The 21,801-nt window shown below is 52.8% G+C and overlaps 1 protein-coding gene across 2 annotated transcripts in view; it reads left to right on the top strand.

Moving 5' to 3' along the window:
• Positions 1–1,116: 1,116 nt before the first annotated feature.
• LOC122367072 (CCR4-NOT transcription complex subunit 6-like) overlaps positions 1,117–21,801 on the top strand; it is a 65,735-nt gene continuing 45,050 nt past the window's right edge. The window contains exons 1-5 of one of the 2 annotated variants that reach the window (XM_043339854.1): positions 1,117–1,289; positions 7,292–7,424; positions 8,380–8,566; positions 9,229–9,313; positions 10,000–10,090. In XM_043339854.1, the coding sequence (XP_043195789.1) occupies positions 1,281–1,289; positions 7,292–7,424; positions 8,380–8,566; positions 9,229–9,313; positions 10,000–10,090 (505 nt within the window). In that variant the 5' untranslated portion in view covers positions 1,117–1,280. Of the gene's footprint in view, positions 1,290–7,291; positions 7,425–8,379; positions 8,567–9,228; positions 9,314–9,999; positions 10,091–15,292; positions 16,523–21,801 lie in introns of those variants that run through there. The other variant, XM_043339853.1, reaches the window with a different exon arrangement.

Below are 21,801 nucleotides of genomic sequence, written 5' to 3'. Positions count from 1 at the left end.
CAAAACCACTCTTCACCAAGGTCCTTTTTCCTGTCACTACCAGAGACTGGAACAAACTTCCCGAATCCCTCCGTACGATCACATCGCCTGTATCTTTCAAGCGTGAAGTGCTCTCGTGCTCGGTGCTCCGACTCCACCGTGTATTATTCGCTGGGCACTAAGACAGGAAACATTATGCACACGAAACTCAGGGTTGGTATGTCAGAGCTTAACGCCCACCTATTCTCTATTCAGAAATCTACGACACCTTTCTGCAGCTGCGGTGACGTTCCAGAAACAACGAATCATTTTGTTTTACACTGTAGTCTATATCAACTCTACAGAGCCAATTTATTTGAATCGATATCCAATATGCTCCACTATGATTTTTCTCAAATACCACAACACATGCAAATACGCATTCTTCTACACGGCACAAATCTTAGCACCGGCGAGAGGAGTGAGGTCGCTCGCTTGTTCCAACGATTCCTGTTCGAATCGAAACGTTTCAACGTGCGTTAACTGTCTGACTGGCGCGGCGGGCGTGGTCGGCGCGGCCGGGCTGTGCGTCTCGATCAGCTGGTTGAGGTGGTGAGACTGGACCTGTGTCGGCGGTCGGAGACATGGATGTGTCTTTTTGTTATTTTGCGAGAGGTGCTTTGATTTATGCGTTAGCATTTGCACCAATCGCTCATAAATATTGTTCATTTTGAATTGTATTGGTTTTCAATATATTTTTGATTGATTGATTGATACCTACTTATACCACGCGCGTAGCGCTTTGTAGCGCTGTGCGGTGAAAAAAGTCCCAGGTTCCTAAGTAGGTAAGTGAGGATCCGCCCGGGCATAAGAATTTGCTAGATCTTTATTCTTCAAGTTCAGGGTTACGGAATAGTTTGATTCCAGATTAGCCTAGCTGGAATTAAACCAAAGCCAGCTCAAGCACTACTGTGTTGAAGGACTTCCTCTAGCTTATGTCCGACTTCAAATTATTTTGCTGTATTTTTTTTTCAAAAATTTAAGGTTTGGGTTAAAAGATGTTAAATGAATTTTTAACCATCGAAATAAAATTTTCATTCATTTAGAAAAACTACCAAATATCTGACTGAGAAATGAAAAAGTTACTATATTCTCTACTAGGAACTGGCAGCATTCTATTGTTATCGCTTGCATTTCAGGTTTTGAGTGTTTACGGTTCGGGTTATGCGTGGGATACTTTCGCTATCAATCAAAATTTCAAGTATTGGCATTTTTAGTGGTTCTAAATCCTACCCTTATCAAATTGGAGGCGCGTTACATTTATGACACTGGTGAGTGGTGGTGAGGAAGAGAGGGACGGGGTCTGTCGCATCTGTTTTTGCTGCGCTATGACTGTCTCGCTCATACCTTAAGAGCGTTTTCTTTCCTAAAATGTTCCCATGCGGTTTATTTTTGGCTCAGGTGCTCTTTGTCCTCCCATGTTTAGCTAGCATAATTTGCTCATCAAATAAGCCCATAATGATAAGTAGGTAGGTAGCTCAGATTTCAATTTCACATTCACTTGGTGCTCCATCAAAGTGAAACATTTGTTTGACAGCAATTGGACTTATCATTTTCAAAACATTCATCAATCTAGCTACAATCTACACCTTAAATTTAGCTACAATCTACACCTTAAATTGATAGTTGAACAATAAATTTATTTGGGAAAAATACCTACCTACAACTTGAAGGAATAGTTCACTTTCATATCTGAAGCGAAAGCTTATTACGTGTTGGCCTATCATATTGCGTAATTCAAACCTATGCATGCTGCATTGTCTGACAATGACATGGCTGTATTCCTCTACAAATACTGCATTCCTCTAGAAGGACCTCTTATCAGGACGAGAAATGGACTATCTTTGCCTAGGGTGATCACTGGGGCGTAAAAGCTTTTGATTGGTGCTAGTCTCAGCTCAAGCAACAAAACTGCTGTTCTAGCTCAAAACGGTATGTTAAAAGTGATATATTTCCTTTAAGGCTGACCATTTCAGTGCTTTGCATCTTGCTTCTTGACTGGTGATTCTGTCTAAAAAAAAAACAGCTAAATGCACAATGAATGCAATGAAAAATAATGATAATGAAAGGATTTAGAAATGTGCTACGATTGCTGAGTGTATGCATAGCAAGTTAATAACCACCACTGTATTCTCAGAATAAGAAAGTCAGAATAAGAAAGTAAGTATAGAAAATCATCACATGCACTTCTAACCTAAGCTAAATTGACCCCACCAAATATAAAACAACTCGATGAAGCTTAGCCTAACCTAAGTTTATCATACCTTACCAGTAACACTGCTCTAGTGATAAATGATTTCACCAATAAGATCAGTTTTTTTACGCTTGAACCAGTTGCCATATTTGTAAGCTGATAGCATGTATGTATAGTGTATCTCATAAATGTAAATGTAAATAGTGTAGGGGAGACCCGGGAGGTATGGGCCGGTTTTGTGAAAAGGCAATTTTCTTCCAGTGGGCAGTGGCTAGACCCGGGTTTTCACTCTGTGTACGTCAAATTGCCTTTCGCCTGCAACGTGTGCCTGATATTAGGCATCTAGGATCAACTATTTTGTCTCGAGATAACTTTCAATAAATCATGTGCTTTTTCGATCCATCAAAATACACCGGGAGGTATGGGCCATGGCCCGGGAGGTATGGGCCGGTGCCATGTTTCATATTCTTTTCTCGACAATGAGAAAAATACTCATAGCTGGTATCTACCTTGATCTCTCTTAGAGCTCAGGAACCGCATAAGCGGCCAACAGCTTACTTCATGGAGGTGACGTGGGCCCATATATGTATTTTGGTAAACTCAAGCATGCACCATAAAATAAGATCAATGATATTTTTCTGTTTGAATGAAATTTGAAGTTAAATTTTCGACCTTGCGCGACAAAAATTAAACTTATTGACGGGGACATTCAATGAAGGCATCTTTTTATTCATTAGGATCAATGGCCGGTGGGTGGCCCGAACCCCCGGCCAGGACGCCAAAATGTGCATAGCATCTCAGCTCATAATCTTGCAAGAAAGCTTCAAATTGTCTATCCAGTCTTAATTTGCATGCTTTAAACTTTATGTTAGCGATGATCTGACATCCTAAAACGAGCCTGGCTCAAATTTATCACGAATTTTCTGTATGTACCGTTTTACTCGAAGAGGGCAAAAACGCTTTATCACCGCTCATTGCCAACGAAGACTGAGGAAGATTTTGAAAATCACGTGGGATGTATAACGGAATGGCTGCTACCAGTTAACGCCGTCAAATGTGTAAAAATACGCAACACTTCTTCAAAACTGCGATGGCCCATACCTCCAGGGGGCCCATACCTCCCGGGTCTCCCCTATATGTAACTAACTAACTAGGAAAGAGGTGCTGATGGTAGAGCTTCACTTCCTAATAGTTAAAGGAAAGCAATGTTTATGGTATCTTGGGCTTTGTCAACTATAAAGGGTGTGCTCTTTAATTTTGTTCTAATTTTGAATTCCATGCAGTATGGTTGTGGAAGCTGTATCCTCAAATCAGTAGATACCTTAACATATATACAATTGGGCAAGCTATGTAGTACGCACTCAATATTACCTTAAAAATTGTGCATCAGCATTGTCACAGAAGCATAGTTTGAACTTTGAAGCACACAAGATATGATGAGCAAGGGGCATGGATGTTTTATTGAAATTGATTATTGATAAGTATTTATCATAGATACTGGCCAAAAAAAATTGAGACCCTTTGCCTTTTGGGGTCTCTTAGCTTTAGAATTTAGACAGCTGGTCTGGTATATTCTTGTGATACCTACAGTAATCAGTGCCTGATTCATGATGCCCCTTGTTTCCATGTAAAATTCATTCATCATAAGGTACTTTTTTGACATAAGCCTCAAGTCATATTGATCAGTTTTCAGTTTGCAACTTACCATCATATTTCACATTTGCATTAAGACGAAAGACCATTATTTGACTTTTAGAAAATGACATTTTAATGGTTAGGTGTTCTTGCACAAAATAGTTAATAGCCATAAAGAGCTCTTTCATGTTACCTATATGAGTGATTTGAAGGTAATCCCATGGAAAACTGGCTACCATTCCATACACAGCATTCCTTTCATTGTGGGGGGGGGGGGATGGTGACTGTGGATACCCCATGCATGTAGGAGAGGTGGTCTTTTAGACCCTTCTGCCACCTTGCAATGCAACCCCTGATCGAGCTAGAGCTTCATGTAGATAACGAGTGTGTCGCTTCCGTGGCAATGCGAGGATGATGATACCCAATTTTGAAGTCCTGGGTCATTGGTTGACCTTCCAGGTCAGGTCAATGACCGAAACTTATCCCGTGCCGTGCTGAGGGGCGTTTTTACGCCCCCCTTCCTCCGGTTTTTCGCAACTTTCTAGCGCCGCCGTTTTGATACACCTGTTCATACATCTTTTCACACATGTTGTGAAGATTTCAGACCATGGTCATTCAAGATCAGGTCACCAGGTCATGTCAAGTGACCTTACCTCCGAAAAAGTTCAAAGGCCCGCTATAGTACACCGAATGAACGATCACTTGGAAACTTTCAGCAATTGATAGAAATAACAGTATGTATAAAATGCATATCTTGGATTTTTATAATTGTGACATAAGGTCAGGCTGATTTTGCGACCACTCCATCATAAGTCAATGGGAGGAAATTGAAATGCACCTCTTTTGGACGAATTTCCTTCAAGACCCTCTCTCTCAAACATCGGTTAATATCTTACCATGACACACTGAATCGGAAAATGCACCTGTGACCCCTCTGTGTGCCCCTGAGGTCATCTCAGGTCATTAATGGTCACCAGCAGTGTTTTGGCTATAACTTTTGATTGAGATGTGCTAGAGCGGTGAAAACACGTCAGATTTGTTCAGCTCGACAATACGTATCGACTGATGTGCAACATGACCCTATCGAATCAGGTCATGACCTTGACCTAAGGTCAAATTTCCAAACAACCTTTCAAGGTCAACGTATAGATCATTCGACGCGTTTCGACGAGAGGAACAAGATGCTGGCAAAAGTAATGTCGTGGCTCGCTTGAGTCAATAGTTATTACCGGAAATCGTTTTTTGTGGAAACGGCTATTTTTAGTTTTTGCCCTCTGGAGGCTAAACCGTTGACCTGATGTCAAATCTGAAAACAACACTCAAAAAGGCGTGTAAAAGGGCTATCAAATGCGCTTTTCCGCGGCGCTGTAGCTTTATTGGTTCCCGAGTTAGCCATTGGCAGTTTCCAAAGTTTTTGAAATTGACTAAATTTGACCTTTGATGACTTCTGGTGACCTGACCTTTGACCTGACCTAAAAAATGAACCAAGTGCTTGTGTCATTCTTTTTGACGCTCTTTCGATTTCCGCTTACCGCGTGCCGCTACGTGGCCCAGGTGCCGAGTTAGAAGGGGCGTGAAAACCCCCCAGCACTACACGGAAAAAATAGGCCACCAGCACGGCGCGGGTTAAAGAAAATCGGGACCTGGTAGACTTTGGCGTTGAAATGGGGCTTTTAGGGTCCTAGTTGCAAATTTCCGGTTATTATTGTTAAAGTTGATGCATTCATGCATTTGGGGTATGTTGGGTCAGGTCAGGTCAGGCCAACCGATGGGCATCCTGCCTGCTATATATAATTGGTGTTTGTTTATCACCACTTAACTTTGTAACATACCCATTTAAATTAGCTACTGAAATGTTCAAGTGGGTGCTAAGTTTGAAATCAACTCCAAAAACTACCTAGAAATACATAAGCTCGAAGAGGTGAGCCAAGGTCATTTAAGGTCAGTGACCTTCACCTGACCTGCCCCTCAGGTGACCTTTACACCTACCATAAATTGCTTGTGACAATCATCGTGTCTCATGTTGGGGCGTCTGCAGCTACAAAATGACTGCAAATGCACGGATAATATGAGCCGACATACGCAGAATCGCTATTCCGGCCTGACATGGTATCGAGACAGGTCTTAGGTCAAAGATTATTTTGTTCAGGGTCATGACATTTTCAGGGTAGGTGTTAAATTGGAAATTCAATGGTATTGAAAAAATCGTAGCGATCGGCCGTTCTTTGCGTGAGTTATTCGCGAAGAAACGAGGCGGAGTGTTCCGTCTGAACCGTCTGTTCCGTCTTCCGTCTAGCCCATAAGCGTGAGGTTTAACTCGGTACGGGAGCTACCTAGCTGTATCAATCCTGAGCTGGTCAGGGTCATTGAATTTTCAAAGCATTATTAAATTCTTGATTGATTAACTTGAGGCTTTCGAGAGTTTGGTAGCGTTCGACCGATTTTTACGCGAGCTGTTCGCGAAAAACCGAGGAGTTTTTCCGACGACCGACCTCCTCCCCGGTCCCCATCACCCCACCAATAAGGACGGATAAAATAATAATAGTGGCTGTACGACTTTGTGTATAAAACTGGTCAATAATACAAAGCTGAATAAGGTTGGATGGAAAACTTTCATTGTAGACAAACTGTGGACATTCCTATAACTAGTTGTGATGTTACCGGCCTGTCTGTGACGATTGCTAACTGGTGACGTCAGGTCAGTGTGCCGCCGGTGTCCATTGTGAGGTCTCCCGTTTCATACAGATGAACTGCTCTGGTTCATACAACAGTGAAGAATGATAAATAAAGGGGTGATGTTGGGGCCATTACAGTGGCATCACTGGTGATCTGGTATTATGTTTATTTCACTGTGCTATTACTGCGCACATTTGATAACACTGTCCCTCCCAGCGTACTGGTTATCATTGCACTGTCCCTTGGACATTGCATCCTGACAATGTCCTCATTGGACTGCCGTTGGTCCTGTGTTCAACCCATACTGGCGTTGGTCCTGTGTTCAGCCCATACTGCCGTTGGTCCGGCGCTGACCCCCGTACTGCCGCTGGTCCCGTGCTGACCCCCATACTGGCATTGGTCCCCCATGCCGACCCTTTTACTGCCGCTGGTCCGGCGCCGACCATTTACTGCCGTTATTGGTCCCGCGCTGACCGCCATACTGTCATTGTTCCCGTGCTGAGTTACTGCCGTGGGTCCCGCGCTGACCGCCGTACCGCCGTTGGTCCGCGCTGACTGCTATTAGTCCCTCGCTGACCGCCGTACCGCTGTTGGTCCGTGCTTACCGCCGTACTGCCGTTGGTCTGCGCCGACCCTCCTACTGCTGTTGGTCCGCGCCGACCCTCGTACTGCTATTAGTCCCTCGCTGACCGCCGTACCGCCGTTGGTCCGCGCTGACCGCCGTACTGCTATTAGTCGCTGCCGCTGACCGCCGTACCTCTGTTGCAGGGTGCGATGATAAGGGGCAACAGCGGTAAAGAGAAGCAGGAGAAGGCATGCGGCCGGCGCACCCCCACCTTCATGTCGCAGGAGGACATCGCCGCCGGACGGAAGAGCCACTGGCAGGAGCTGGAGATTACCGGTGCGTCGCGACGGCGGCCGACCGTCCGGCAGACTGTCTGCCGTCTGTCACTGTCTGACTGCCGTCTGTCACTGTCTGACTACCTGTCTGGTAGTCTGACAGACAGTCTCAGACAGACCGTCTGTCTGGCTGTCCAGTGGGCAGGACTGTCCGTATGACAGTCCGTCGGACAGTCTCTCTGTCTAACTGTCTGGCAGTTCGTTAGACAGTCTGACAGTTTGTCTGTCACACAGCCTGTCTGTCTGTCTGTCTGTCTGACACTACCAATATCTCTGTCTCTCTTGCTGTCTCCCCTATATTCTTTCCGGTAATTCTTTTTGACGTTGCCATTTCGTAGGTGGGAGCACCGCGCTGTTTATTTCAATCTACGTACTGTTTTTTCATATCTAACTAATACTTCATGGAAGTAATTTAAATGTCTATGCTATTTTTGCTTCATTCCCATCTGACAGTTATTTTGCTGTCTGTTGAGTGATAGCAGATAAATATGAGTTGGAAATTAATGTTTCACATGGTCAGTAAACTGTAGGACGGCCACGGTTGCTCATAAGACCCATACACTCGCCCACTCTTGTTCTGTCTCATTTTCACTCTCACTCTCCGTCACCCCGTCTCTGGCTGTTTCACCCTCCTCTCTCTCTCTCTCTCTCTCTCTCTCTCTCTCTCTCTCTCTCTCTCTCTCTCTCTCTCTCTCTCTCTCACTCACTCACTCACTCACTCACTCACTCACTCACTCACTCACTCACTCACTCACTCACTCACTCACTCACTCACTCACTCACTCACTCACTCACTCACTCACTCACTCACTCACTCACTCACTCACTCACTCACTCACTCACTCACTCACTCACTCACTCACTCACTCACTCACTCACTCACTCACTCACTCACTCTGTCCCCCTCCCTCTCTCCCTCTCTCACCGAGTCGCCCCCCCCCCCCCCGTCCCCTCAGGTATGGTCCGTAACATCAGCCCCTCCGTGTGGCGACTGAAGCACCTGACGGCACTCTACATGAGCGAGAACTCGCTGGTCTGTCTGCCGGCCGAGATCGTGAACCTGACGCAGCTCACCTACCTGGACCTATCCAACAACAAGCTGCGCCAGATTCCCGCAGAGCTCGGAGACCTCGTCAATATGAGGTGGGCACGCTCCCTGTGAACGAACGGCCGCTGTGGGCGCGGCACTTGCCGAACGGGCTGTCAGTTGTATTGTGGACCGGTGCGATCAGCGGATGTATCACGTTCGCTGACTTGTTTCCGATGATCTTTTACTGTTTGGTGTTTCTTTGCTAGACAAACAAGTTAAAATCATCCCAACCGCTTTGATTTTGTACATCATTATTTAGTCCTCGGTTTGTTAGCTCATAGCTGTTGTGGTTTAACAAGCATATTATTTACACAGAGTGCGCCTGTCTGTCTGACCTGTAGTATGGGCTACATATGCTATAACTATGCCAGCCCTACCTGCTACCATTCGTTCAGTACCTGGCCGTCGGCGCCGCCTATCCCTGCTCCTGAACTGCGCCTTTTGTGCTGCTGTTCCCGGACCGCGTCCCCTGCGTACCGGTTCTAACCCGTGTTCTCGTTCGGACCCGTTTATCGACCCGTGTGCCGACCCGCGACTGTGTCCTTGTCCTGACCTTGTCCTTGCCGTGTTTTGACCTGTATCCGTGTTCTAACCAGTATTCTGACCCCGTGTCCGTGTTCTGCCCTTTGTCCGTAATCGTATTTTGACCCGTGTCCGTGTTATGACCCGTGTTATGACCCGTGGCGATGTGGTGACCCGTGTCTGCCTGCTCCAGGGAGCTGCACTTGAACCACAACCTGTTACGGCTGCTGCCGTACGAGCTGGGAAAGCTGTTCAACCTGCAGGTCCTGGGACTGAAGGTGAGCGACACCTGGTGGGACAGCTGGCGGGACAGCTGGTGGGACAGCTGGTGGGACAGCTGGTGGGACAGCTGGTGGGACAGCGGCTGACAGCTCTGCTGTGGGACAGCTGTGGGATAGCTGGCCGGACGGCCGGTAGGATAGCTTATGGAAGGGATAGCTGGTGGAAGGGGTAGATTGTGGGATAGATATATGGTGGGACAGCTGGTTGGAGAGAGAGCTGGTGGATCAGACAGTTGCTGGGAGGATTAGCAGTCTGCTGCCGTTTTCGCTGGCGGGAGGGATGGCAGTTTGCATGTGACGGTGTGTTCGCCCTCGCTATGCGGGCCTCCTCGTAGAGAACTGCTGCGAATGAGACGGCAAGCCACTGAAAATGTTACCTGTAGGACTGTCATATGTTTTTGTCGAACTTCATTTTGATGTACTGCATATTTTTGCATATTCTTCTGAATTACCTAGATGAGTGTGCTGGTAACTTATTGTATTTTAATGGAATCTTGATTAATTGAATCAGCCTTGCGACGGGTGCCCTCATTGTGTCTAGGCTTTGCCGGCAGCTCGCATGGTACCTGGCGTCCTCTCAGTGTACCAGCAGTGTGTGTAAGCCTGTGACTTGTGACCTGTGACCTGTGACCTCTGACCTCTGACCTGACCTGTGACCTCTGACCTGTGACCTGTGACCTCAGGGGAACCCGCTGGCGGCGGACATCCTCTCAGTATACCAGGAGGCGAATGGCACACAGCGACTCTTGACCATGATGCTCAACAGTCTCGAAGGTCAGTCAGAGGGTCCCACAGTACACAGCTCACAGTCAAATGAACAGTGTCTTCTCCACAGCCTGGAGGCCCCACAGTCCCGACCCCACAGCTCACAGCCACATGGGCACACAGTGTCCGCTCTGCAGGCCACGACTTCACAGGCTGGGTTCACAGCAGCTCAGGCACAGGACACTGGCACGGCACGTCCCAGCTGTTCGGGGTCCACAGTGAAATGGCTTCACAATCGCGAATCCACAGCGGTGTGACATGTATACCATGGTGCGAGGGGACAGTTCCGGTCCCGATCAGTCCTATCACGTTCTTTTTTTTTTGTTTTTTTTTTTTTGTTGTTTTGTTGGGTTAGGCCCTTTCGGTCCAATGAGACCATTTCAGAGCCGGAAGGATGATAGGATATAGGGGGAGACATTGGTCTGGGCAGGCACCCTAGTGAGTCGCCGGGGCTGAGCCCGTCCGAAGACAGGCCGCCCAGCCCCAAGGCACTCACTGCACCCGGCTACGGGGTGCGCTCCCTTGGGAGCAGCGGTGCCGCTCCAAGGGAGCAGCCCGCATGAGATAAAGTTGCCTGTCCAGCCCGGAGGGGGGTTGCGGCGTGGAGGAGAAGGATTTCTGTATCCTGAGGATAGAAGCACGGAACGGTGCGTTCTTTGGGGGATCATTTTCAGCCATCTGTAAGAAGCTCCGAGCTCACCGTGCGCATTTCCGGCCGCCGTGCAGTGGCGCCCTCACCGGGAGAGCGGGGAGAGCGGGAAGCTGAGGTTTTAATATTGACCGTTAGATGTCAGCAGAGGCTGCAAAAGCGTTCCGTGTCGGATTGCGATGCTGTTGGATGGAATGGATTAGTGAAAACTCGGCGGTTAGTCCCACCCGCAGACTGCTGGTCCTCTGGATGCCGCCCGGGTGGAGTGTCTGTCGCTCTCTGGTATTGGGAGTGTCACCGATGGTCGCTGCCGACCCCGTTTGTTGATAGGCTGGCTGCCACTGGTGTTGGCTGGTCACTGCTGGTGCCGTTAATTGTATCGTAGGTGCTTGTTGGTCCCTATCGGATGATTTTCGTGTCCAGCTGTCCTTCAATCCCCTGTCTGTCGTCGTCTGGTGAATGTTTTTCGACGGTGACCGGCATTTGGTCGGGGTTGGACGATGGTTAGTGGCTACTGGCTACTGATCACTGTGCGGACGTCATTCGGGCGCTATTCGTCACCCACGGATCATCCTGGAGCCTTACCATGGAGAAATCCGCCATGGGCAGAGCCATGCCAGGGCTCAGCCTGGCCGCGTACAGTTGTGCTCCAAAGGGCGCTGTTGTCTTTTGCAGCGCCCTGCAACCGTCTTACATAATGTTCAGGTTTGTGGCGCTCTCAGAATTCCGCAGACGAGCAGCATTTGTGAGCTTTCCTGCTTATGTCTAGCCTTGGTGGTGGTTACAGTTGAAGATAGTCTCGTCTTATCTAGGTGCCGACGGTCACACCACGGTACTGGGCCCTTAGCCTGTGTGTTGTACTGAGCATCCTTCGCACTCCAGTGGTGTCCAATCCTATAGACACGGGGACTAGTACTGGGTGCCCTTTGCTCGTGCGTTCTATTGGTTCTGCAACGTCATAGGATGGCAGAGCGCGGGTTAAACCCAGGTACTGATATCGCTTGGGCCGTACCCAAGCTGGCCAATGGTGGAAAATCACAGATTGGGCTTGGTAGGGCATAGCCCAGTCCAAAACCCACCTCCCCAAGCTCAGCCCGGGATAATTTCTGGTTTGGTTGGTGCCATTCACACCACAATGCTCGTTGCTTTTCCGTCCCACACTGATGCTGCATAACCGTCCTTTTCACCGCCTGGTACAATGCACCCTCTGTCCGGTACAGGGTACGGTCCACCCGGTACAGAGTACTCACCGCCCGGCACAGCGTACCTTTCGCCCGGTACAGCGTACCTTTCACCCGGTACAGCTTACCCTCCGCCTGGTACAGCGTACCCTCCGCTCGGTATAGCGTACCCTCCGCCTGGTACAGCGTTTTCGCTCGGTACAGCGTACCCTCCGCTCGGTACAGCGTACCCTCTGTCTGGTATCTACAATCTACAGCGAATCCTCCGCCTGGTACAGCTCTGCCCGGTGTAACGTACCCTCCTTTCGGTACGAGTACAGCGCTCCGCCGCCGCCCGTCACTGGCTCCGCCGTCGAGCGGGCGCGTTTTCGGCTCAGTCGGTCGGCGCCGGCCGTACGGTCGACTCGCCACCCGGCCGACACGCGATTCTCGACCTTATCGGTCGCTAACGGACCGCCTTCGCTGCGGAGTGGAGTGTCTTGATACAGGCGACGGAGCGGTGGAAAAGTGGGAGGGCAGGATACAGGGTCAAATCGGTGGAACAGTGAGGCAATACACGTTGATGCTGTGGTGCAGTTAAAAGGAAATGGTGGAATTTTGAAAACGGCTCATGCAGAGAACGAATTACAGTCGAGTGGTGATCGGTCAGATATCATGCAGAAATTGTTGGACGTGTTGATTCAGTGAAATGAAACACGCTCTGCTCATCAATTATCCATGAAATATAAACCCAATATAAATAAGGCAATATATGCGTGTGTATGGCACTAGAACAAGTTACTGTAAGCGAACTATTAGTAGCAGATGGGACGTGCGATTTCCGCCGTCCAGCTGCGATCCCGAGCTGCATTATGTCGCTGTGAAACTGGTAGCTCAGGGTCCTGTGCCGCAGCTGATCTCCGCCCTGACCGGACCATCCGTGCCGCCTACTGGTGCTGGGTCCGACGGCTCCGGTATATACCAGTGACCTCGATCCGCCGACCGGTCCCGTCCTGCCGGGATGACGGCCGAGCTGGCACTAGCCGGGTCTCCTGCTAGGCTGAGAGCTGAACTGAGACTAATTTATCCTGTCCTGCCGGGGTGAGGCCTGAGGGCTGAGCAGGGGCTACTATGCCCTGTCCCGCCTGAGGGCTGGACTCGCTCGTCCGGCCAGTGTGCGGCGGTGGGGAGCGATTCGCTGTGTCACGTCGGTCTGCTGTCGGTGCGCGGTCCCGGTCACATGGACGACAGGTGGCCGACAGGGACACTGGGGAAACTACACTGTGCCTCCCCAGGGAAACTGCCGACCACGACGCTGGGGAAGCTATATCCCCCTCTCCGGGAGACCGCTGACAGTGCCCCTGGGGAAACTGCTCTGTCCACACTCCACACTGTCTCCCGGGGGAGCCTTTATGTGCAATTGCGAACCCAAAATCGTTTTATTTTCCTCTGAACGGTTTTATTACCCCAGGAAGTGACAGTATGTCGAAAGGCATGGCGCGCGGTAAGTAGGAAGGACTGAAGTCCTGAATGCTTATCCACGATCCGTACCACTGTGAGCAGTTCCTGTTAATCCGTGCCAGGTGCCTGGCTCACGTATATCGGCCGGCCGGTCTGCCGGCTGAGTGACCAAAGTGACCTGCCGCGATCGTATCAGCCTGGCGGGCGGAGCTGTGCGGAAAACAGAGCGTCTTCCTGCTGCAATACATACAATAAAGCTCCATGTGTATACATGATGTGATGGTTATCTTTCACGTTGTAAATGTAGTAGAGGAAATATGTGTATTTGTGCTAGTTGGACGGTGCTTGAGTTGATCACTATGATCAGGTTACGAAAATACGACGTCACCAATTTCTAGACATGCATTGGTGGCACGTAAATCAGAGCCACCGTTGCACTAGTCCGTTCGTTTCTAGCACCATCCTTTGGTGACGTATGGAGCTGGCTGGTGTTCTCTCGTCGCAGCTCACGCGGTCACTGGGTTTATGGCCCAGCTTCGTGTCCGGTTTGTTTTGTTTTGTCCGTGTTTCCAGCCTCTGCTGCCGTCGTACCGCTTCTGGCTGGGAGTTTTGGGCACCGCCGCGGGGGTCGCTATCGGTGTTGATCAGTACTTGCTGCTGCTGTTGTAACACCTACCACTTCTTCGATGATCAGAGGAACTACGCTCGCGAAGAGAATCCACCACTTGTCAATGATGATGCCAGGGTGACACTGTAGCTGTGGCTGCTACCGCGGACTATTGTTTCCGCTATTGCATCGTTTCTGGTATCCCCTATCCACTGCTAGAACCTCGAGTCTATATCTTCCGACTCCGCTCATTCCTGCGCGTTATTTACCAGCCGTAATGAGTGCGGCGTGGTGTGGTGTGGTGTTGTGCGCGTGGTAATTGGACGCTGCAGTGCACTGCCCGCAGGCTGCCGCCGCCCGAGGCTGACCTTGGCGGTAATTATGGGTCTGGCAGCCGCCCGGGGCGTCTCTGGGTGCCTCTATACCCCAGCAGCCCGGGGCGTCAGTGGGTGCCGCTGTTCCCGCGCCTGGGGCATCTGTACTCGCGCCCTGTGCAGGTGCCTCTATGCTCAGCCGCCGGGGCAGGTTCCACCACACCCAGCGTAGCTCTGCCGCCCTCCGTAAAAAAATCATATTTGCACCTGCTCCGCTAGATTCCATCGAGTCGGCTCGGGCCCGGCGCTTGGAGAGCGCGGCACCGCGAGGGAGCAGGTTCTAACGTGTACGACGCTGTTCTAATTTCCCATCGATGCTACTCTGGACGTGCCGTAACGTTTGGGAATCTCAGCGATTCGGGTTCAGATTCGGCGCCATTTGTGCAGCCTTGAAGTGGGGTTGTTTGTTTGTGTGGTAGATCTATCAGACAGTACGGTGAAGGGTCCCGGGTCGATCTGACTCGGGCTGTAGGTCACGAACACGATGGTTTGGGGTCATTCGATCGGTAGCTGTCCACGCACGACTTTCATGTCCATTTTCCCAACAAGTTCCTCATCTTACCACCAACAAGGGCCTCACCTAGCCTGTTCTACTTGCGACTGATCTAACTGATTCTTCCGGATTTAAAGATCCAAAACAGCCGGTGACCTAGAATCAGCGCCCAGCGCGCTATTGTCAATGTGCAGAACAATCCTCCGATCCGGCCTGCACGCGCAGCTCCAGGTCGGGGGTGGTCTCAGAGGTCATCCCGCCGGTCCGCTGGCCGCTGAGGTCACTAGCACGCTGCCCTGGCCGCACGGCACGTGTCTCCCGGATCGGGGCCGCTCCGGCCCAGTTCCGGCCGAGTTGAGGACCTCTGCGTGTCGGCAGTGGGTCGCCGGCCGACCGGTTTGGGAACCCCGGCCGGCGGCTGTGGAGCAGCGGCGGCGCGGCGGCGGCGACAGCGGCGCAGTGTTGTGCCCGCCGCCGGCCGGCGCACCTCGCCGAATCGCCGGGCCGCCCAGTCGCGCGTGTGTGGATGTCGAACGGCGCTCTCCGTTCGTTCCTGTGTGAGGTGTGAGTGTGAGTGTGCGGCGGAGAGAGAGAGTGGCAGGGCTGTGAGCAGGAGGTGCGACACACGTGTGAGATGAATCACGGGTACGGCACGCGACACCCGGGCCGGGCGGGTGGCTACCTGAACCACGGCGGTCACAACCACGGTCACCACGGCGGCCACAACCAGCACGGCCAGCACGGCGGGCCGGGCGCGCACCACGGCGCGTTCCCGGCACGGCGCCAGTTCGGGGCGGCGCGCGGCCGCCGGCCCCGTCCAGCCGACCTCAACTGGGCCTCCCCGGGCCCTCCTCTGGGTCCTCCGGGCCCCTCCGGCCACCTGGGCCCTGGCGGAGCTCCGCCGGGGAGCCACGCGGCCGGCGCCGGCCCCATGGGCCCCCGAGAGGCCTACTGCGGCGGTGGAGGAGGTGCGAGGTACGAGTCGGTGGCGGCGCGCTACAGACGCCACAGCTCGGGCGGCGCGCCGGGGAAACCGGCCGGGCCCGGCTCCTGGGGCTCGCACAGCTCGTACAGCTCGCAGAATTCGTACAGCTCACAGGGCTCATATAGCTCTCAGGGCTCCTATAGCTCCCAGAGCTCGTATAGCTCCCAGAGCTCGCACAGCTCTGGCTCGTCTCACAGCGCGTGTGCCGAGGAGCCGACGTCGAGCGAGAGCGAGGTGGCGGCGGACGGCAGCGACCCGGCAGAGCTCAGCCAGGTCATACCGCGCATCATCAAGCCCAGGAAGCGCCGCAAAAAGGAGAAGAAGCCCAAGATCCCGCGGATGGCGGCGGCCGCCGAGGAGCGGTCCGGCGCCGTGGTGCCTGCGGGCCGCTGGGAGCGGCGCCCCTCCAGTCTGGGCACCGACACCCAGTCGTCGAGCGAGTCGGCGCTGTCGGCGTTCGGCAGTGAGTGGTACCTGCCGGGCGAGCAGCTGGACGCGCTGTGCGCCGAGCTGACGGCGTTCCGGCTGCGGCGCCAGCTGACGCCGCCCGAGCTGGCGCTGACGCCGCCCGACAGCCCTGGCGCCGCCGCCGGCTGGCGTCAGCTGAGCGGGCTCCGACGTAGCCGCAGCGAGCCGGCGCAGCGCGCGCCGCTCGACGACCGGCGCGCCTTCAGCTGCCCCAGCTCACTCGAGTTCAGAGAGGCGCCCCCAGGTGAGTGGCCTGTGGCAGACAGCGACGGGCCTGGGTTCGATTCCCGGCCGAGGGAATGTTTTCAAATGCTACCCAAAAGCTGGACGCGAAAGCTGAAAGCTGTCACTCTCATTGGATTTTGAATATTTTATGTTTTGTGGTCGCGTATGATGAATAATGCACAATAGAAAGGCAATCAATCGGAATGGAGTCGTGCTTTCTCCGGAGTGAAAGACCTCTGTGCACATCTGTCAATCTTCGGTCGCTGCAGGCTGCATTCCCTATCGACTGCTTATCATTCTTGAAAGGCCCGCTGTGGACGGCATTGATTTCGACTGCTCAACCATTGAGTGCTCCGTCACTGAGCGGCTGTATGCACTGTGCAGTGGGAATAAGCTTTACGAGCTCTGCACGCTACTCACTTAACGATTTACCCCTCGATAACATCTCGTGTATCGGGATTGTCATTCCGGCCGTAATTTCTCGTCCATCTGTGAACCGATGCTATCTGTGCTTATCTGCTCGGATCGCAATCAGTCGCAATCAGTCGCTGACGGCTGCAGCCCCCTTTGTGTGGCGCTGTTGACCAGCATAGTGGTGCTCCGTGACCAATTAACTGGGCCCTGTGCGCTGAAAAAGACGCTCGGCGCAGTGGAACCTGTTCCTCTCTGTGCCGGTCGGCGGCGGCAGAAAACTGGGCTGGTGGCCGGACGGCGCGGCTTTCTCTTTCTAGCACGACCCGGCCAGCTGTTTTCACCTGCATTGTGTTCTGTGGACGGCGGCAGCGGCGGCGGCGGATAGCGCTGCAGACGGGCGCACTGGTCCGAGACAGCCTCGGCCGCTCGGCGGCTGACCTGACCTTACGGCTGGCATCACCTGACATGATATGACCCGATTCAGGCGCGGATGTGACCTGCATGTTGGTGATCTTCGTTTCACTGTTGGCTGGAGGATCCACCAACGTTACCCGCCCGGGTAGCTATTCACCGTTCACTTGTAGCAGACGTCATCGGTGTTTCAGTCTCGTTTTCAGTCAGGGTCCCGGTTACGAGACTGAACTGTTGAGCTGGGTACTTAGTAAGTACCCCATCCCCGGGTGGGACAGTGGTGTAGGTCAAAGTCTGCTTACAAAACTGGCCCTTTAACCCTTGGAGCTCGGAGTTAGCGTTTAATCTGATCTCAGATTGGCTTACTCAGAACTCTGCGCAGAAAATACTTGACGGGGTTGTGTTTCACAACAGTTCACACTGGTTGCTGGACAAACGTCTTGTTTCTGCAGCGGTTATCAGTTACTTCACCCCGGCTAAGCGGGTCTGTCAGTGACCCCAGTGACGTCACCAGCGGTCCCCAGTGACGTCGGGCCGTGTCGCAACTGTGGTGCGTGCGGTACCGGTCTTTTCTGACGCCTGTTCCTGCTGCTGAGAGGCCACGGCGATCAGCGCATACATTCGATCTGTGACTCAGTGAACGGGTCGTCGAGTTCACTTACCTCTGTTGCAAACTATGTCCATTCTGACGTCGAAAATCAGCTTCATTGCGGGCTCTCAAATTTTGGTGCTCATTGTTATGCGATTTAGCACATTTTGCGGGCAGCTACCAAGGACCGGGACAGATATGGCTAATGTCTCCTCTATTCTCCTCTCCTCTCTCCTTCTCTCTTTCTCTCTCCTCCTCCCTCTCCCTGGACATACCGGTCTCCTTTGATGTGTCCCGATCGGCCTGCCCCGTCATGTGCCATCAAAAGGCGTCACTTACCAGCATCGTGCCGCGATTATCCAGTCATTACACGGCGGCCACACCGGCCGCTGCCATATCGGGCTGCCAGATACACCGTCCATACCGGGCTACCAAATGCACCGTTCATATCGGTCTACCAAATACACAGTTTAACTCGGGTTGTCGGATCCATAGTCCAAACCGGGCTGTCAAATACAATGCTCGATGTCCATAGTGGGCTTCCAGGTCCACTGCCCGATGTCCATACTGGGCCGCCAGGTACACAGTCCAAATCGGGCTGCCAGTTACACCGCCCGAACTGACCGGCTCGCCGATGACATCCTGTCGTCCCGAGCGTCGGTCACCTTGCCACGCGAGTCGCGTGACTGGGCGTTAGTTTTACACCGTGCGCCAGTGTAATTGTGCCGGGCGGAATGTCGGTGTTCGTGTAAAGTAGCGGACGGACGGCCGTCTGCAGGCGGGGCTGAGTGGAGGACCGGCTGAGGAGGCGGCTGGTTAAACTGGTCACTATCGGCACAGTCGAGACACCACAGGTGTTATAGGCACCGGTCCTAGACAAATACGAAGTCTGCTTAAAATGTTTGTGTTTGTTTATTGTTGTTCTACTTTCCTAGCATTCAGCTTTATTTTGGTTCCTTGGTGTCACGTCAGTTGACCACCAAACAAAGACATTCATGAATGCCCGTATTCTTCTTTGGGTGGCGGTATTCTCAGAATAAAATGTAATGAGCTCATTATCACTTTGTCATTCATTATCACTTTCACTTTGTCAGAATTTTACAGCCGTTTCCATTTGTTTATGTGATCTACCATGCCGTGCAGTCTTCTATGGACGAGCTTCTTTTGATCATAGCCCAATGCGACGTCGTTCACGAGTAGGAAGGTCAAAGCAGTCGAGCCAACCGACTGCAGTAGACGGCCGGCACGGATTGGTGAGGGGCTGAACTGTCCTGAACTGTCATAGGTCCGTGTCCTGGACGGTCAGAGACGGTGACAGCCTGTCCGGCTGGCTGTCCAAGTGTCCGTCCATACTGCCCAGTGTCCACGGGCCGCAGTGAACGGACCGCCCGCGTGCTCCAGGGTTTTCACCAGAGGCCGGGCGAGTTTTCAGCGGCCCAGGCGGAGATAGTTTTCCCCGGGTTCCATTATGAGCGCCGACCGAACGGATGGGACACGCGTGGTGAAGTAACCGGGAATTCGAATTGCGCGGACGGTCAAGGATGAGACCATTTGAATAGAATGTGAATTCATCCGGCGTTCCTTTCAGTTCAGTCCAGTCCAGTGAGTCGTTGTTCATCCCTTTGTGCGCCTAATTGGCAATGCCTCCTCCAGTGTTGTGCCTCGTGACCACAAGTGACCCGTCGCAGTTCTATTGGCTATGACAAGGCGACTGTTCATAGCCGTGTAACGTGTGACTTCTTGACCGTGTGCCTGTGTTCCTCGCTTGGACCTACACTCTACAGTCTACACCTCTCCTCCCTGTCCCGGTGTGATCCGTGTGACCTGGTGTGTCGCCGGTGTGCCCGTGTGACATGATGTGTCGTCTGTGTGACCTGTTGTGACCCGTTGTGCTCGTGTGTGACATGTATGACCCAGTGTGTCGCCTGTGACCCAGTCTCGGCCCGCGCTGCCCGCCGGTCCGTCCGCCCCACCGTCCGCCAGCTACCGTTATCCTCCACCGCTACACGCCGGGCCGGGCCGGGCTGAGTCGATTGGCCGTGCTTCTGATACGCTACGCTGGGCACCGTGAATGATACTCGGGGCTGGGGTGGAAACAGAGTGGTCTTGGAAGAACAGATGGGTAGGCTGAAGTCAGGCACGCAGAGAAGCGTTTGCTATCGAAGGGGTATGCTCGATGCTGGGCTAATGTGGTGTCAGAGTGAGGAAATGTGTGTAGGATCTGGAGGTTAAAACTTGCTTGAACCGAAGTTTGATGCGAAGAAATAGTCTGATGTTGACTTACTAGCATGACTACCCGTCAGTATGTCTGAGAGCAGCGGAGTGATCTATCATTCGACATCAAACACCTGGCCCGCGAGTCTCCTGGTCTCTCAGTCACCTGGTTCAGTCTCAGCCACCTCCGCTCAGCCGAGGGCGATGCCGGTGCCGGTCGGGGCCGGGGGTACTGGTCCCTCAGTCTCCTGGTCCCTCGGTCTCCTGGTCTCTCAGCCGCCGTTTCATTCTCCTAGTTCAGTTTCCGCTCAGCGGAGGGCGGTGCCGGTGCCGGTCGGGTTACCGGTCTCGCCACACCGGCTGCCCTCCACGCTCTACAAACGCCCGGTGATAGCGGGCTGTCGGTACGGCCGAGTCAGCGGTGTCGGAGCGACCGTGGCATCCACACCGTCACCGTGACGGAGCCGTGTGCGTCCGAGTCGTCCGGGCGACCCGTGTCTGCCGATGGACAGGGAGAGGCGGCCATCTGGCTGTGTCAGGCTGACTGTCGCCGTGTCAGCGTCTCTCTGTGATCGTGCTGCGGTGATCGGCCCTGTACCGACTGCGCTGCGCGGCGCTGAAGGCTGCGCTGGCCGAGTGGCCGTCGCCCGGGGCTGCCGACCCCGCCTTGAACCGGCCCACTTTCTCGGCCCGGCGGTCGGTCCAGTCGCCGCCGTCACGGCTCGCCCGGAGAGCGAGCTCGGCGGCAGCGCGGACCGTCTGCAACCGACCGGAACGGCACGCTGCAACTCAGCAGCTTCGACTGAACTCAGAAGGGTTCACAGCTAAAGGAGCTGTCAACGTAAAGACTTTTCCCTCGGCACTCCCCTTGGATGTATTTTTTTTCGCCTGCCGCGGTCCGTGTTCCACATGAAATGAACAGTGGCTGTGGTGGAGCACCTACGTCAGATCTATGTATGGGAATGGCTACTGACGGTGAAAATGCTACTGGTTCGCCCGGCTGGCTGGCCGCTTTAGGCCACGTCTGCCCGTGTTTACGATTGCCATGTGAATGGCGGCGGATCCTCGGGCGGTTAGTGTAGTGCAGGCTGGATCACGTGCCTGGCCGAGCGATTACTCGGCGCGATTGTGGCGGATTGTAGCGGGCGGCGTGTAAAAGTACGGGCGACATGTTTGTTTGACGTGAGGGAATGTTGGGGGACCGGCCGCGCGGACTTTGAGCCATTAATCTGGTCTGTTCTGGGGCGGGGTGTGGGGGACGGTCTCACGTGAGCCGCGGTGGCACCTCGGCCGCTTTGGTGCGGTGTGGTTTTTGTCGTTCTGTTTCCTTATCTCCGGTTTGTGCTGTTGACCCGCGATGTCGGGGAACTGATAGCGTTGCCGCCGGTCTTTCCGTCACTGGCGCTGTAGCGCGGTGTGGCCACTTTCCCGATAGTGGATCGTACAAGGGCGATGGAGGTTGTTTGTTATGCTAGAACTAGTTCAAAACAGAATACTTACTCGAGGACGGCGACTTTTTACGCAGCCATTGTCCTGTGTTTAAATGGCCGCGTTTTAGGTGTTTGAGTGTCGTTTGACACCCACGTGGACCGATATCAACGCGTTGGTCTTACGTGTGGGTTAGCGCAGTAAGTACGGCCACTGCAGCTTTGTAAACTCCCGTCACAGCA

The sequence above is a fragment of the Amphibalanus amphitrite genome, unplaced genomic scaffold, assembly GCF_019059575.1.
Source record: "Amphibalanus amphitrite isolate SeventyFive unplaced genomic scaffold, NRLGWU_Aamphi_draft 000848F_arrow, whole genome shotgun sequence".
In the NCBI taxonomy this organism is placed as follows: domain Eukaryota; kingdom Metazoa; phylum Arthropoda; class Thecostraca; order Balanomorpha; family Balanidae; genus Amphibalanus; species Amphibalanus amphitrite.
The sequence above is the reverse complement of the archived record's forward strand: the minus strand, read 5'-3'. Positions and strand labels throughout refer to the sequence as shown.